The 13,569-nt window shown below is 38.1% G+C and overlaps 1 protein-coding gene across 2 annotated transcripts in view; it reads left to right on the top strand.

Annotated features, from left to right (window-relative positions):
* Positions 1–1,926: 1,926 nt before the first annotated feature.
* Positions 1,927–13,569, top strand: part of whrna (whirlin a) — a 216,559-nt gene continuing 204,916 nt past the window's right edge. Inside the window, exon 1 of one of the 2 annotated variants that reach the window (XM_051931531.1) lies at positions 1,927–3,389. In XM_051931531.1, coding sequence (XP_051787491.1) covers positions 2,703–3,389 — 687 coding nt within the window. In that variant the 5' untranslated portion in view covers positions 1,927–2,702. The remainder of the gene's footprint in view (positions 3,390–13,569) is intronic. The other variant, XM_028810227.2, reaches the window with a different exon arrangement.

Raw genomic sequence — 13,569 nt, 5'->3', positions numbered from 1 at the left:
GACAAAACATAATTGTTTAATGTGTGGTAGGCTACCAAGAAGGATTCTAACAGATCGAGAAAAACTGAACTTAGTTTATGTTATTGTATGCAGTAAACAGTCTGCCTGTTATGCATCTAAATAAATAAAGATGCTTGGATGGTTCTTTTGGTAACCATAAACTTTGGCGTAGCTCTGAAGAACCTTTAGTCACCTTTCTTTTTAAGAGTGTATTCTGGAATATACGGCTTGATATAATGAATGGAAGCCTTGGCGTTACTAGTCTAAAGAAAGTTTCTGATGCAGTAAAGCGTAATTGCACACGCGCGGGTGTCTATGTGCGTGTGTACACGTGAGGTGTGATCAATAGGAAGTGCTTTACAGGCACATACAGCATGTAGCAGAGTAATAGCAGATGTAGCGACTCTCCATTGCCTTTGGGAAACGCCTTTAATGTAGGCACATTCAAACCAATTTACACCATAAGAGCGAACTGCGACGTATTAGAAAAAAAAATTAAAACCGTGTTAAAATGAAAGCGGGGGCGACCATTATTATTGTATTCCTAATGTCTTCTGGCGAGAACAGCAATAATCACCACCCACACTACAAGAATACATAACCCCCGAAGGACAACCATACACTTGAAGCCGCTAAATTTGGTCTCGGAGCATTTATCAGTTGAATATGACGGCTGAAAGCTGTTAAATATTGTTGTGGGTAATAGTCAAGTCTAAAACAAGATACAAAGAATACGTATGCCTTATTTACAGTGTGTATGTTGACCGGCAAAATATTAAAACTGTGTTTGAATCCGCTCGGATGAGTATAATGCAGCGAGGAACAAAAATGCACGACCCAGTCGCGGAAGGGACACATACTGTACTAACTCGGTGTCACCAGTGAATTTAGTGCTTAAAGTGCGAAAGAAATCTGGAGTCCCAGGAGGAAGCCCAAATAAAGAAGCGAAAACTGGACTTACGAGTACTTAACACAGAAATAAACCGGATCAAACAGAGTAAAGCGATTATGCTACCGCTGCATCACGTCCATAATGATGCGTTATATTTATAAAGATGCTTTACAACCTATCTCGAAAACCATGATTGAAGAACACATATGTATTTGTTGAATGTAATTTTGGAGAAATGGTGGTTTATTACCACACCTGGAAATTAAGAATCTGTAAGACATGAACTTGTATAATGAATATTATGAATGTTATTATTTTAAGCAATAACGTTTAAAAGGCTGGGGATATATTTTCTGCCAAAGGTGTAAACATGTAAAATAAACTACTCGTCGTATTTTATTATATTGAACATTTACGCCGTTGGTAAAATGAGCAAATGCATTCGGTTGGAGTCCTTAGTAGGTCTGGACTTTATGTTACAGTACCATACACTGAAGATCTATATAAATAAGTTGATCTGACGTTTAATTTAGATTTATGACTATGTGACCTTTAAATTCAAGACTCTGCGCACATTTTTACAGTATACGTCGATGTTGCCGCGGACATGTTTTTCAAGGTTTTCAACAAAGCCGAGTTCACACTAATGAAGAATATTGAAGTAAAGGTGGTTTCTGTCATGAGTATACTGCATTTGCTTATTTACTTGTTGAAACTGATGTCTCCGCAAATGATATTATGTCACTGGTAAAAGTGTTCAAGGACCGTAGCTTCCCACAGAAACCACACACTGACCAGACTGATAAAGTTCAGTTCAGCTAAAGCCAACGGACCCTGTTGGAGTCTTGTTAGCAACATCAACCGCGGCGGGGGTTCGAAGGATGCTGACTTCGCGAACGTGTTTCGGGATGAGGTTGCGCTCTCTGCTCTAACCGGCTCTTCCCTGCGGTCAGCGGCTCTGAACTGTGAGTCTCCGTCTCTGGGCAACCGAATCCTTGCGTCACATCCGGGAGAGCTGCTGACAGGGGCTGAAATTGACAGGGAGCGCTGAGGAGAGCCAGCTGGAAAGCGAGTGAGCGGCAGAGGGAGATATCAGCGACTTCTCCGTGGAAATGCCAAATAAATAAGCTGCGACCGTCTGGACGAGCTAAGCAATGCGGAATTCCCGGACTGTTTCCCAAGGCTGCTTGGAATCGTGGAAAGGGACAGAAGCGTTTTCCTAAGCGCTCTTCACTTGTTTTTGCATCGGGCTTCGGTCCAATTAGTTATTACGGCCTGAAGTAATTACACAGAAAAGCTAAAACAGTTGATATAATGGAATATTTACCTGCATTTCAGCTGCAATATTCAAATGAGATTTTCTCATCCTGAAAGATTTTATCTAAGAGATCGAGCACTGCAGCTACTATGACGGTTTCGCTTTTCACACCAACCACGGAGTTCACGCCACGATGCCGATCTACAGACGCACAGGTTACACTTCGCTATCTTCCTGGCTTGAGTGTTACTGATTAGACAGTAAAAGCTTGTTCATACATTAACTTTAAAAAGCGGAGTAAGCTTTTCATTAATAAATAAAATCTAATCGCGAGAATTTGTAGTGAATATGGACGCTGGGCAAAGGTGGATTATTTGACTAATCTCAAAATGTTCACTGTGCTAATGCCTTTTTAGTACAGTCTTGTTTAGGGTGAAATGAAGTTTGTTGTAATGTCTCCACTTGAAGACATTAGTTTAAGTATCTAAATACGAAACGTCAGCAGCACGTGCATTTTATTTTCTATGATCGGTGTGCTTCCCTGGCTGAAGGATGAGCACGGACCTAGAACGCATGTCTCTGAACTCCTCTTCTGTGGGGTCTCTGGGGTCAGCGGGGCGATCGCTCTCGGCCAACGTTAGGAAATTGCACAATGCACTCAACCTCTTGCTCAGCGACTTTGAGAGGGAACAGTTTATTCATTGCCTCAACATTTACCACTCCAAAAGGAATGTATTTGACCTCGTACAGACGTTAAAAGTCATCCTGAATACCCCAAGCAAAAAGCAACTGCTCCCCATGTTGCGGCTGGTTATTCCCAGGTCCGACCAGCTTCTTTTTGATCAGTACACTTCGGAAGGCCTCTACCTGAAATCTGATCTGCTGCCCAGTAATGGAAACCCCGGAGAACCGCTGCCGGCGGTTGCCAACGCGCACGTCCAGCCTGCCCACTCGCCAGTTTCAGTTCAGCCGCACAGAGGCTCGCCGGACAGCTTCAGCACTTGTAGCGACGGGACAGCTCCCATTAGTGAGATTCGACAAGTGTGCCTCAAACGTCACAAGAGCAATGAAGGTCTTGGTTTTAGCATCCGAGGAGGCTCTGAGCACCGGGTTGGAATCTACGTGTCTCTTGTGGAACCGGGATCTCTGGCCGAAAAAGAAGGACTTCGAGTCGGAGATCAGATTCTAAGAGTGAACGACAAAGTGCTCGATGGGGTCACTCATGCGGAGGCTGTCAAGGTAGGTTTTTTGTTTATTTTATATCAATTGCAAAAAAGCAAATGTCGATGGGATTAAGCTCGTTAATATATTTATCCATATGGACATACTGAGTGTGAGTGCTATGTTGCAGACGTTCCTTTAGGATGTTACAGCCTCGCGCCTTTTGCTCCTGCTTCAATCGACCTTCTAATTAATGATAAGGCGGGTTCAGGAAATTTTATTAATGTTTTACTTTAATTTTTTTATCTCAAAAGGCGAAGTTTCCTCTGGGGTTTCACTGCGCGATCTTTCAATGTAAAGTTTGATACATTAATTATATAGTTTCCGCCGGGGGAAAATAGTTTCATTACTTACGCCTTGCATTATATTTTAAATGTAGCTTTATTTGTACTATGCATAACGATACAGAAGGTGCATAATCAAGTGGACTGAACGGATGAATCAGTCCTGGACGGGATGCTAGGCTATCGCAGTTCACACTCAAATATTATTATTATTATTATTATTATTATTATTATTATTATTATTATTATTATTGCATCTGTTGAATGTCCTTTCACAAAGTTTCAAATTTACCAATATTCAAATATAACGATCATAATCCATTTCCAATTATAGAGACTAATTTATTCCTTCCCGAATTTTAACGGTTTCCAAACATGTCTTGCAGAAGTAAATGTAACGTCAGTTTACGACTCTAAATGTACCAACTTAGGTGAATGAGGACGTATGAGTGAGTCTGTGAGGCTCTGGCGTCCCGGCTATAGAGCTCTTTTCTGTCTTTAGCCTGGTGTTGTCAGGATGGTCTTCATCAGTACCTGTAATGGAAAAGCAGACTCAGAAAAATGGAGATTGGGAGGATTTTGCCAATAACTCTGTTGTAGCCATACAGTGCGCATGGAATTGAGGAAAAAACGCGGCCACCAGAAAAAACTACCCTGCAGAATTATTGTAAATGTAGCGAGATACATGCAAAAGATTAAAAATGCTGAACTACAAAAGTTTAAAAAGTTGTAAGGTTGTCACGCAAGCTATATCCAGTGATAAAGGTTGAGCGTCCCGCTTTGTTTTTCTTTAATTGTTCGATATAGTACATTTAAAATAAAAAAGAAGGTTAAATGTGAACAACAAAAAATCATTGAAGAGTTTCCAGGCTCATTTGCTTTCATTAACAGCTCCGCAAAGGTCATTGAGAAGATGGGAAATGAACACATCGATAAAAAAAAAATGAGACCGCAGGCAATGTCCACGCAAGACCTTTATTCACCTAAAAACTTTAACCCACGATGAGAAAAAAAGAGAAAAAAAGCATTTTTAGATCAGGAAAAAAATACCGGTTCACGCTGCTGAATGTAAGGTTCAGAATCAATGTTTTTTTTCCATTGTTTTAATAATTTCACCTCTGATTATAACACCAAGGTCAGGTGGCATGACGGTACAGTGGGTTGCGTTACTTTGTGCCTTGTGCCTCTGCACTGCCATTGACTGTGTGGAGTTGCTTGCCCTTCTTCCCACATGCAGTTTTTCACTTAGTATATGTTGTGCAGATTAATTGAATACTTCAAAACCTGTTCCATGTCTTGTGAATGTGCTCTCAAATAGATTGGACCAGCATTCTGGGTTGGATCGTCCCTTATGCCCAATGCTGCCAAACAGGCTTCATACCCACTGGTTTATAATCAGGTTAAGTGGTGACTGAATTATCTGTGGAATCTTATTCTGAATTGATACTGCACGTTCAATCCACCTTTTAAAATGTAGCATGATTTATTGATTAATATTTCTGTCCATTCATTTTCTAAACTTTCATTATATTGTATGTCAAAGCCATAACCTGACAGCACTGGTTGTAGGGCAGGAACCAACTCTAAATGTAAAACCAGTCTACTGCTAACACACAGAAACACACATGCAGTAAGGAGACTGTGGAAGATTGTGGGTTCGCTTCCTGGTTCCCCCCGGTGTAGATAGCGCTTTGAGTACTGAGAAAAGCGCTATATAAATGTAATGAATTATTATTATTATTATTATTATTATTATTATTATTATTATTATTATTATTATTATTATTATTATTATTATTATTATTATCACTAATTAACCTAACAAACTTGTCTTTGGGAGGTCAGAAAATGCTTTTACATTTGTAGTGTCTTACAGTCAGTGCTGGCATCACCATTAAGGCGAATTAGGCATTCCCCTAGGGTGCAGATCATAAGGGGTGGGGAGGAGGGCACAGCCATACAGGTTAGCTACTGAATAGTCATATGGCACACTAATAAGCTTGGCCTAGGGTGCACAATAACCTAGCACCGGCATTTTTCTACAGTGTTTCACTGTTCCAAAATTGCTAAAGCTTCACACAGTTCGCTTATCCTTTTCTATTGTGCTTCATCCTTTAAATTCATCTTCATATTTTAAATACTCTTGCAGGACTCCCAATAGCCTGTTTTTGTTGTTGGAAGATTTAACACCATTTTCACTTTTCACAGGCTGACCTATTTGGATCAATGTTAGAAGCTACACACACTTAACACACTGTCCAGTGTTTTCAGGGTTATCTTAAAAGATGTATGGGATTTCAAAATGTCCTGTCTTTTAACATTTTGATAAAAACTAGATATAATCTTCATCCATCTATATATTGTCTAAACCTGGAAGATGAAGCTAATCCCAGCAAGCAAAATGGGCAAGCCAGGAACAATCCTTGGACAGGGTGCCAGTCCATCACAGAGTGAAGACACACACACTCATACACACACACTAGAGATGATTTGGCATAACCAGTCCACCTAACGTTTTCAATATTTTTCAAAATTAATCTCATAATTAATTAATTACAGTATTTTGTCTTGAATACTTTTAGATGTCCAAGCAGTGCTGTTACTAGACCTCCATTCCAGGAGTATTCAGTTTTGCCATTTGTAATATTTGCAGTCTGGCACCTGGGTAGGTGATCTAGGAAGGAGAGGATCCTGTCCTCCAAGTCATTGATGGGAAAATGCATATCACTTTTATGTTTTCATGGTGGCATGTACTGTAATTTTTATTGGCATGTGAATATAGCCTTATCCAAGACTTCCTGTTACTGTGTTAAGTAAGTCAATAGTTCCCAGCCTTTTAAAAGTCAACAATATCAAGGACATTAATATGAGTTTAATGGGAGTGGGAATGTGGCATGTTAATGCAAGTGTTACTGGGTGTGTCTAACAGGACTCCAACCAATCCATTATTGTGGAAGAGCATCTTTCATTTCATCTAAAAGAGGGAGGATGCTGCCGGACCGCCAAAGAGCTGTGGTACTCAAAAGATGTCCAATTACTTTCTTTTCCCCTCACTCTCCCTCTCTCACAATTGAATTGATTGTCCTAACCTCAAGTCCATCCCAGGTGTCCCATTGAAGATGAGATTTCGTTGTATTCTACAGATGGCACACACTTCCTGAAAAATAATTTCTTGTATTTCACAGCCTTGGTCAACTGCATCATTTTCCAAAAATCATGATTCACAATTCACATATGCAAAAGTAGGACAAACCATTTAAACATGAGTGGAAAAATGAACATAAGTTGATTTCTAATGCTGATTTAACTTCTGGAAACAAGCAGCTGTTTAAAGACAGGAAGGCAGCAGATCATCAGAACAAGAATCACTGATTCAAAAGGTAAAACTAGGATCACTGCAGGATTGTCTGCTCCATAGCTGTGCCAGGTGACTTCCGAACACTGGATGTCTTGATAAAAACCAGCAAGACGACAATCATATATTAAATCATTGTGGCAGATGAACAGAGAGCAGTGGAGTGTGGTAGCTACCATTTTAATTATTTTTTTCAAGTATTGTTTAAGAATTAGTTCAATAATCAGCTGCCTAAAAAATGTGTTTTCTTCTCTCTGTAATCAGACTGTTCTAGCAAATTCTTGGATATATAATAACCCTTATGGCTGACCTTCAGCTCTGTTTTGTCTTGTACTTTACCTCTGGGTGCGTATGCGTTTTGCCCTGGGCAACACTTTTTTAGGGTCAGTACTATTTAATAAATAATAGTACTAGACTTTTTAGACTTTTTTGACAATTTCGTTTGATAGGGCTTTGACAAGCTAATGTGTGTTATCTGCCAAAATGACACCATTTGTAATGTTTAAAAACTGTTACAAATTCATCTGTTGCAAAATTAAATTTTACAAATGCCAGTCTTCACCACTTCACCGACTTACTCCGACCGAAGACTCTCTCCACTGACTTACTCCAACCAAAAAGCACAAACCCTTCAATCTCATTATTAATATTTTGTTATTTTCTCAATCTCAAGATGAAGCGAACAAAAAGAGCACTGCTACTTTTAGAAAAAAGAAAAAGGTGAGGAAAGAAGTATTAAAAGAGAATGTAAAAAAGAATGCAGGGGCATTATGTAACACCTCAATCGTAATTAATAATTAAAAATGTAGTTAAAATTCTCATTATTTTCATTTTTTGTTTGATGCGTATTATGTTTTATTTTGTAAACTAACCTAACCTAACCCAATTAAGTAGTGTCTGGTGCCTATCACAATACAAGTTAAATATTTTTACATAAGTGTGTGTGTATAAAGATGAGCAAATATGTAAATATACTGAAATCTCATCTACAGTATGTCTGTTTAACCACTTATGACATAAACTGCTAGGGGAGTTTGATTATCAGTTATATTTCCTAGAACGTAGACTGCTTAACACATGTTTGATGACATTGTATCAAAAGAAACATTACTTTACACTGATTGAGTGAAGTCATCCCCCAGTAGACATTTTTATTTCAAAAAAGTTTTTCCTTTATCTAAATTCAAATGTTTAAAATAAAAAGAGCAATTTATGAAAAATATGCATCTAGCTGTTAAGCCATATTCAGTAAAAAGAGAGAAAACTGTGAAAATACCTACCTACCCAATACCACATTATTCATTAAAAAATCCAGACATCCCCAATAAAGGCCATCCAACTGTAAATATTGGAGGTGTGATGCTTTGGCAGTGGTGGGCACTATATCATATAGAGTGAAATGAAGGTCTATAGCAACACCGCATTTAGTACAGCTCCACAAGATGCTTTAGAGTAGGAATAATTAATAACTTCAAGCATGGACATTATTTAAAAGTGACATAAAAAGTGTAACTAAGATGTGTTTGGTACAGTATTTAAAGTGAAATTACATTAAAAAAATACTGCCCATAATTTTTTTGTGACCTTCACAAGTTTGGAGCTTCCTGATATTTTTTAGTGCAGGTAACTCACAGTTAAGGGGCCAGTTTGGAACATCATAAGAATTTATTGTCAAAATACTTTCACACTCTACATTAATTTCAGATGATATACACTAAGCAGCTCTTCTATGGCCTCTTTACCTTATTCAGAGTCACAGGACATACTTGTCAAATTAATTGCATGGACCTTCTCCAAACTAGGCATTTAATAATAATGCATTGTGATGGCCAGCTTTCATCCTGCTGAAGCCCTGCAGAACCTGACAAGTATCTTAATGCCTATTTCTTAAGTGGTTATAGATTGCGGTATAATGCAAGAATCGGTTAAGCGGCAATGAGTGTCTTGTGTAGAAAGCTCTTGCTTGCAGGCACTGTAGAAAGGATAATATCTTGATTTCCATTTCAGCGCTGAGTGTTCTCTGCTCTAAATTCTTATTCTCAGTTCCAGGCATATCTTTCAGCATGCTGACGTTTTAAGACAGAACAGTTCTGGATCTTCAATCCTTTCTATTTTTGTAATGATTACAAGAAAGGCAAGTGGCATGGTGGCACAGTAGTTAGTCTTATGGAGGTTAGAAAATAGAGTCATATAAGCAAGGGACAGGGAAGGTAGTTGTTTTCAGATGGTATGCCACATCACATGAGGTTAAGTGGTTGTAAAATGTAGCAGTAGTAGTAATAGTTGTGTTAGTAGTAATAGTACTGGGTAATAATAATATTGTCATGTGCACAGAATACTGTAAAATTCTTATTTCCACTTCCAACCTACAAGCAGCACATCACCAATTTTTGGTGCCATGTTAAACAACAATATATTAAAATACATAATTTTATGCATGTATTTTATTTAATTGGAAATACTAATCAATTAACCTGATGTGATCTGTGGTGACAAGTCATCAAAAACCTGGAGTGAACTTGAACTTACACATTGAAAATACTCCTAGAGCGAGAGAGGAGAGGTTAGGAGCACATGCTGATACAGCACATTGCTGCCCCCACTACATGACAAACCCATTTAGGACACCTAGTACCTGCTAGTCTGGGGTGCATGAGAGGTCTCCTTGACATTAGGACTTGTTAGGCATGGCATCACATTTGCAAACATTTTCTAACAAATGTAACCTATCCTTGCTCACTATGTAAAGATGACACTCATTAAAACCCAGTCTGTCATTGTCTGCCTTGATTAGTCTAAATTAAGTTTTTTCTGGTTGGTGAGTGCAACAGGACATCAATTTCATCATATAACATGTGACACAGGCATTATGTATATCAGAAGTATAAAAGTGTACTTACAACACATGAAATGAGGGGGCACAGTGGTGGAATGGTTATTAATGCTCTCTCACAGCACTGGGACACTACATGTGATACCTGCCGGGGGTCATCTCTTTATGATTTGTATGTTTTCCTTGAACTTGCATGGGTTTTTCTCCAGGCTCTAGCTTTCCTCTAACTTTCAGAAGACATACACGTTTGGCTAATTGGTGTTTCTGAATTGTCCCAGTAAGTCAGTGTTTGTGTGTTGGAGTAAGTGTTGTGGTGGATTGGCACCACATCCAGGGTTGGTTGTTGCCTTGCACCTGATGCTGCAGAGATGAGATCTGGTCCCACATGACTGACCTGGATTAAATGGGTTTAATAATGGAGGGATGGTTGAAGTAAACCTGGATAATCTTAAACTCCATTTGGATTTAGCAGGTCCTAAAAGTGATAAATAGATAAATATATTTAACAACTCAGAGCAGATGCTCATTTGTTCTAGTATGGTAGGATATCCACTTACTCATCATGTATTCATTTCACCTCTCATTCTTTTATACCCACCTTCTGACTCCACTAAATCTTTTCTGTACAGTCACAGGGCTCAATAGTAATGGTGTCCTAATATTTTGTTCACCTAAACCCTGGCCACAATGTAACTGAATACTAAAGAAAATCTATTTTTGGTTCCAGAAGACAAATCACAAAATATCAAATCCTGACTTTACTCCGAAAGGAACACATAAAACATCAGTATTGTTGATCTACATCTAAGCCAACTAGCCCCATTTACAGTATCCCCAAGACATGACAGTGGACTGATCAGCAGCAGCTCTCACAATGCCCTTGCTCTGTCAGCACAGGTTCTTATTTTTCATGTTCGCACAATTAGATGTATCCTCTGCAATTAAAGTATCTACACAATTAAAGTTGATATTATAATATCCACATCATTTTGATGCCCCCCTTCAAGAAAGCATGTCTTCAATGAGCGGGAAGCGATATCATGAAACGCGTCACCAGGCTGCAAATTTTCATGTCTTGCTGAGCCTTTGTAATTGCATGATAAGGGAGCACTAAATATCAATTAAATTAATATCTTGCCAGCTTGCCAAAAGCTTGACAACCTGTCATCTGCTATAATATCATCCACTGCTGGAGAATCGTTGTGAAACCCTGGTGTGTGTTGTGACTCTCCACACAGACAGCCCTGAATGCGGAGACTACAATAAAATAATAATAATAATAATAATTAAGATAAAATGTAGCTCTGACTTGCTTTGTCAAACTTCTACATGTTATTGCTTGGAGTATCCACCTCCACCATGTAGATGTCTGCTGCACCTTTTACATTAATTTGAGCACTATTAAAAAACTAAAGACAATAGATAGATAGATAGATAGATAGATAGATAGATAGATAGATAGATAGATAGATAGATAGATAGATAGATAGATAGATAGATAGATAGATAGAAAGTGTGTATGTGTGTGTGTGTGTGTGTGTGTGAAACAGAGAGAGAGAGAGAGAGAGAGAGAGAGAGAGAACGAGACACAAGGACACTGCACAGAGCATTAATGTCAGAGGCATCACATTGATATCAACTGTTCTCACAGATTCACATGGGGCCACACACACATCCTTGTAAAGAAAATTAGGAGTCCCTGGAGTAAAACCCCAAAAACACAGGGAAAATATGCAAACTCTACACTAATACCATCCATTTGGATTTTAGATATAGGCCAAGTGGTGGATTAAGCTCAGTCAAGGGCTATGGCATAGAGAGCTTTAGTTGCAATATAAAAGTGCATACTTGGATAATCCATACCTCTTGTTCATTTTATACATGTGCATATCATTCACTTTGATATCATTATGTCAGAATTGTATATTATTTGTGTTTATTTAGGAGCCTCTACTCAAGTTAATTTTTGAAAATAACATATACATGCATTGTCTTTGTGTTTTTGATAGGAAACTACAAAGTTAATAGCCAATATGGAAAAAAAAACTTAGAAAGAGCACAAGAAGCTTAGTATGACAGTCCAAGGACAAAATGTTAAGATTATGTTTCAAAGGCAAAATTTAACAGATTTGTAAATGTTGGGAATGAAACGTGGTACTGAAACTAGATAGATAGACAGACAGACATACAGCTAGATAGCTAGATAGCTAGATAGATAGATAGCTAGATAGATAGATAGATAGATAGATAGATAGATAGATAGATAGATAGATAGATAGATAGATAGATAGATAGATAGATAGATAGATAGATAGATAGATAGATAGATAGATAGATAGATAGATAGATAGATAGAAAGAAACAAAAGACATAATATTAGTTAGATAGATAGCAAGATCGATGTGACTAGACTTCCTTAAGCATATTTTCTATTTGTCTGGAATGTCCATATTCTTTCAGTTTGAAATACTAGCTGACTGAAAAACATTCATTTCATTTAAAGAGACTTGATCAGTCTAATTGATGAAAATAGGTGATTAGGAAAGGTATGATCCATTTCATTATATTGGATATCACTTCCAAAAATTAATTAGGGATCTTCAAAACTATTTTGGAAGAATTAAGTGGATAGGACTGGCAAGGTCTGTTGGGCTGAATGGCTTGTTCTCTTCTAGATTTTTTTAATATTCTAATAATAAGAAAGACAATGTAGCATAGCACTTTTACAGTGACTACACCATGCTTTTGAATGTCCAGCCCATTTCTGCCTACAGGTTATGAATTCAAAGTGTATACTTTGGAGAACAATCTACAATACAGCTGTTCTTAGGATTCACTGCAATATATTTGAATCCTCGTGTAGGTTCTTCAGGCACAGGAACACCACAGCGTGAACCTCAAATAGTGGCACAGCACACTGTGAAGTGAATGGAGTGCAAGGATGACTGTCTGTCTAGAAGGACTTTTGTAGATCACATTTCTTTCAATCGGAATTCTCTGTTTCTTTAAATGTACCCTGAGCTTAGTGTTGCAATTAAAATCTAGTCTGTCATGTGAACCATTTACAATTTGCATAGATGTACTTAGTTGCAGGAGCATTATCTCTTGCTGCTTTGGATTAATTTATCAGCCCTGCCATGAAATGGACACTTACTGTACATAAAGTAATTTTTTTGTAGAAAAATATCCAAATATTTTGTGCTCTGACTGTAGTGACACTTTGAACCACTTTTTTTCCTGTTTCACGCATAGCTTACTCCTTTCATAGCATTAAGTCAATTCCATGTAGCTCTTGCAGGTCATTGTTTAAAAGTTATTTTTAGTATAAGAAGGAAATGCAAACAATGACAAAAATTTCTGCAAAATATCTTGATTTAGGTAGCTGCTGGCATAAGTTCTTGGGAATGTGGAGTCATTCTAAACAGCAGGATACATTAGTTAAACACAGCCTCCCAGCCTCTAATTAGGAATTTAAGCAGTGAGTGGGAGCAGAACATTGAATCAGCTCTGTTTCGCTGCTGCCTGTCTGCCTGATTACAATATTTATGAGCCATTTGTTAATGACTGCAAACACAACTCATTAAGAAACGCACTGCCTGCTGGACAAGGCCTTCACAGACTGGCCTAATGTTTGACTCTCACTGAGAGAGGTGGACTTTAATGTTTCACTGTTGTCTGCTCCTCGGCATATGTGGGCAAAGTTAAATAATGATTATTTCTAGAAAC

This window comes from Erpetoichthys calabaricus, chromosome 9, assembly GCF_900747795.2.
Source record: "Erpetoichthys calabaricus chromosome 9, fErpCal1.3, whole genome shotgun sequence".
NCBI lineage: Eukaryota > Metazoa > Chordata > Cladistia > Polypteriformes > Polypteridae > Erpetoichthys > Erpetoichthys calabaricus.
Note: the sequence above shows the minus strand (reverse complement) of the source record. Positions and strands in the feature narration are given on the sequence as shown.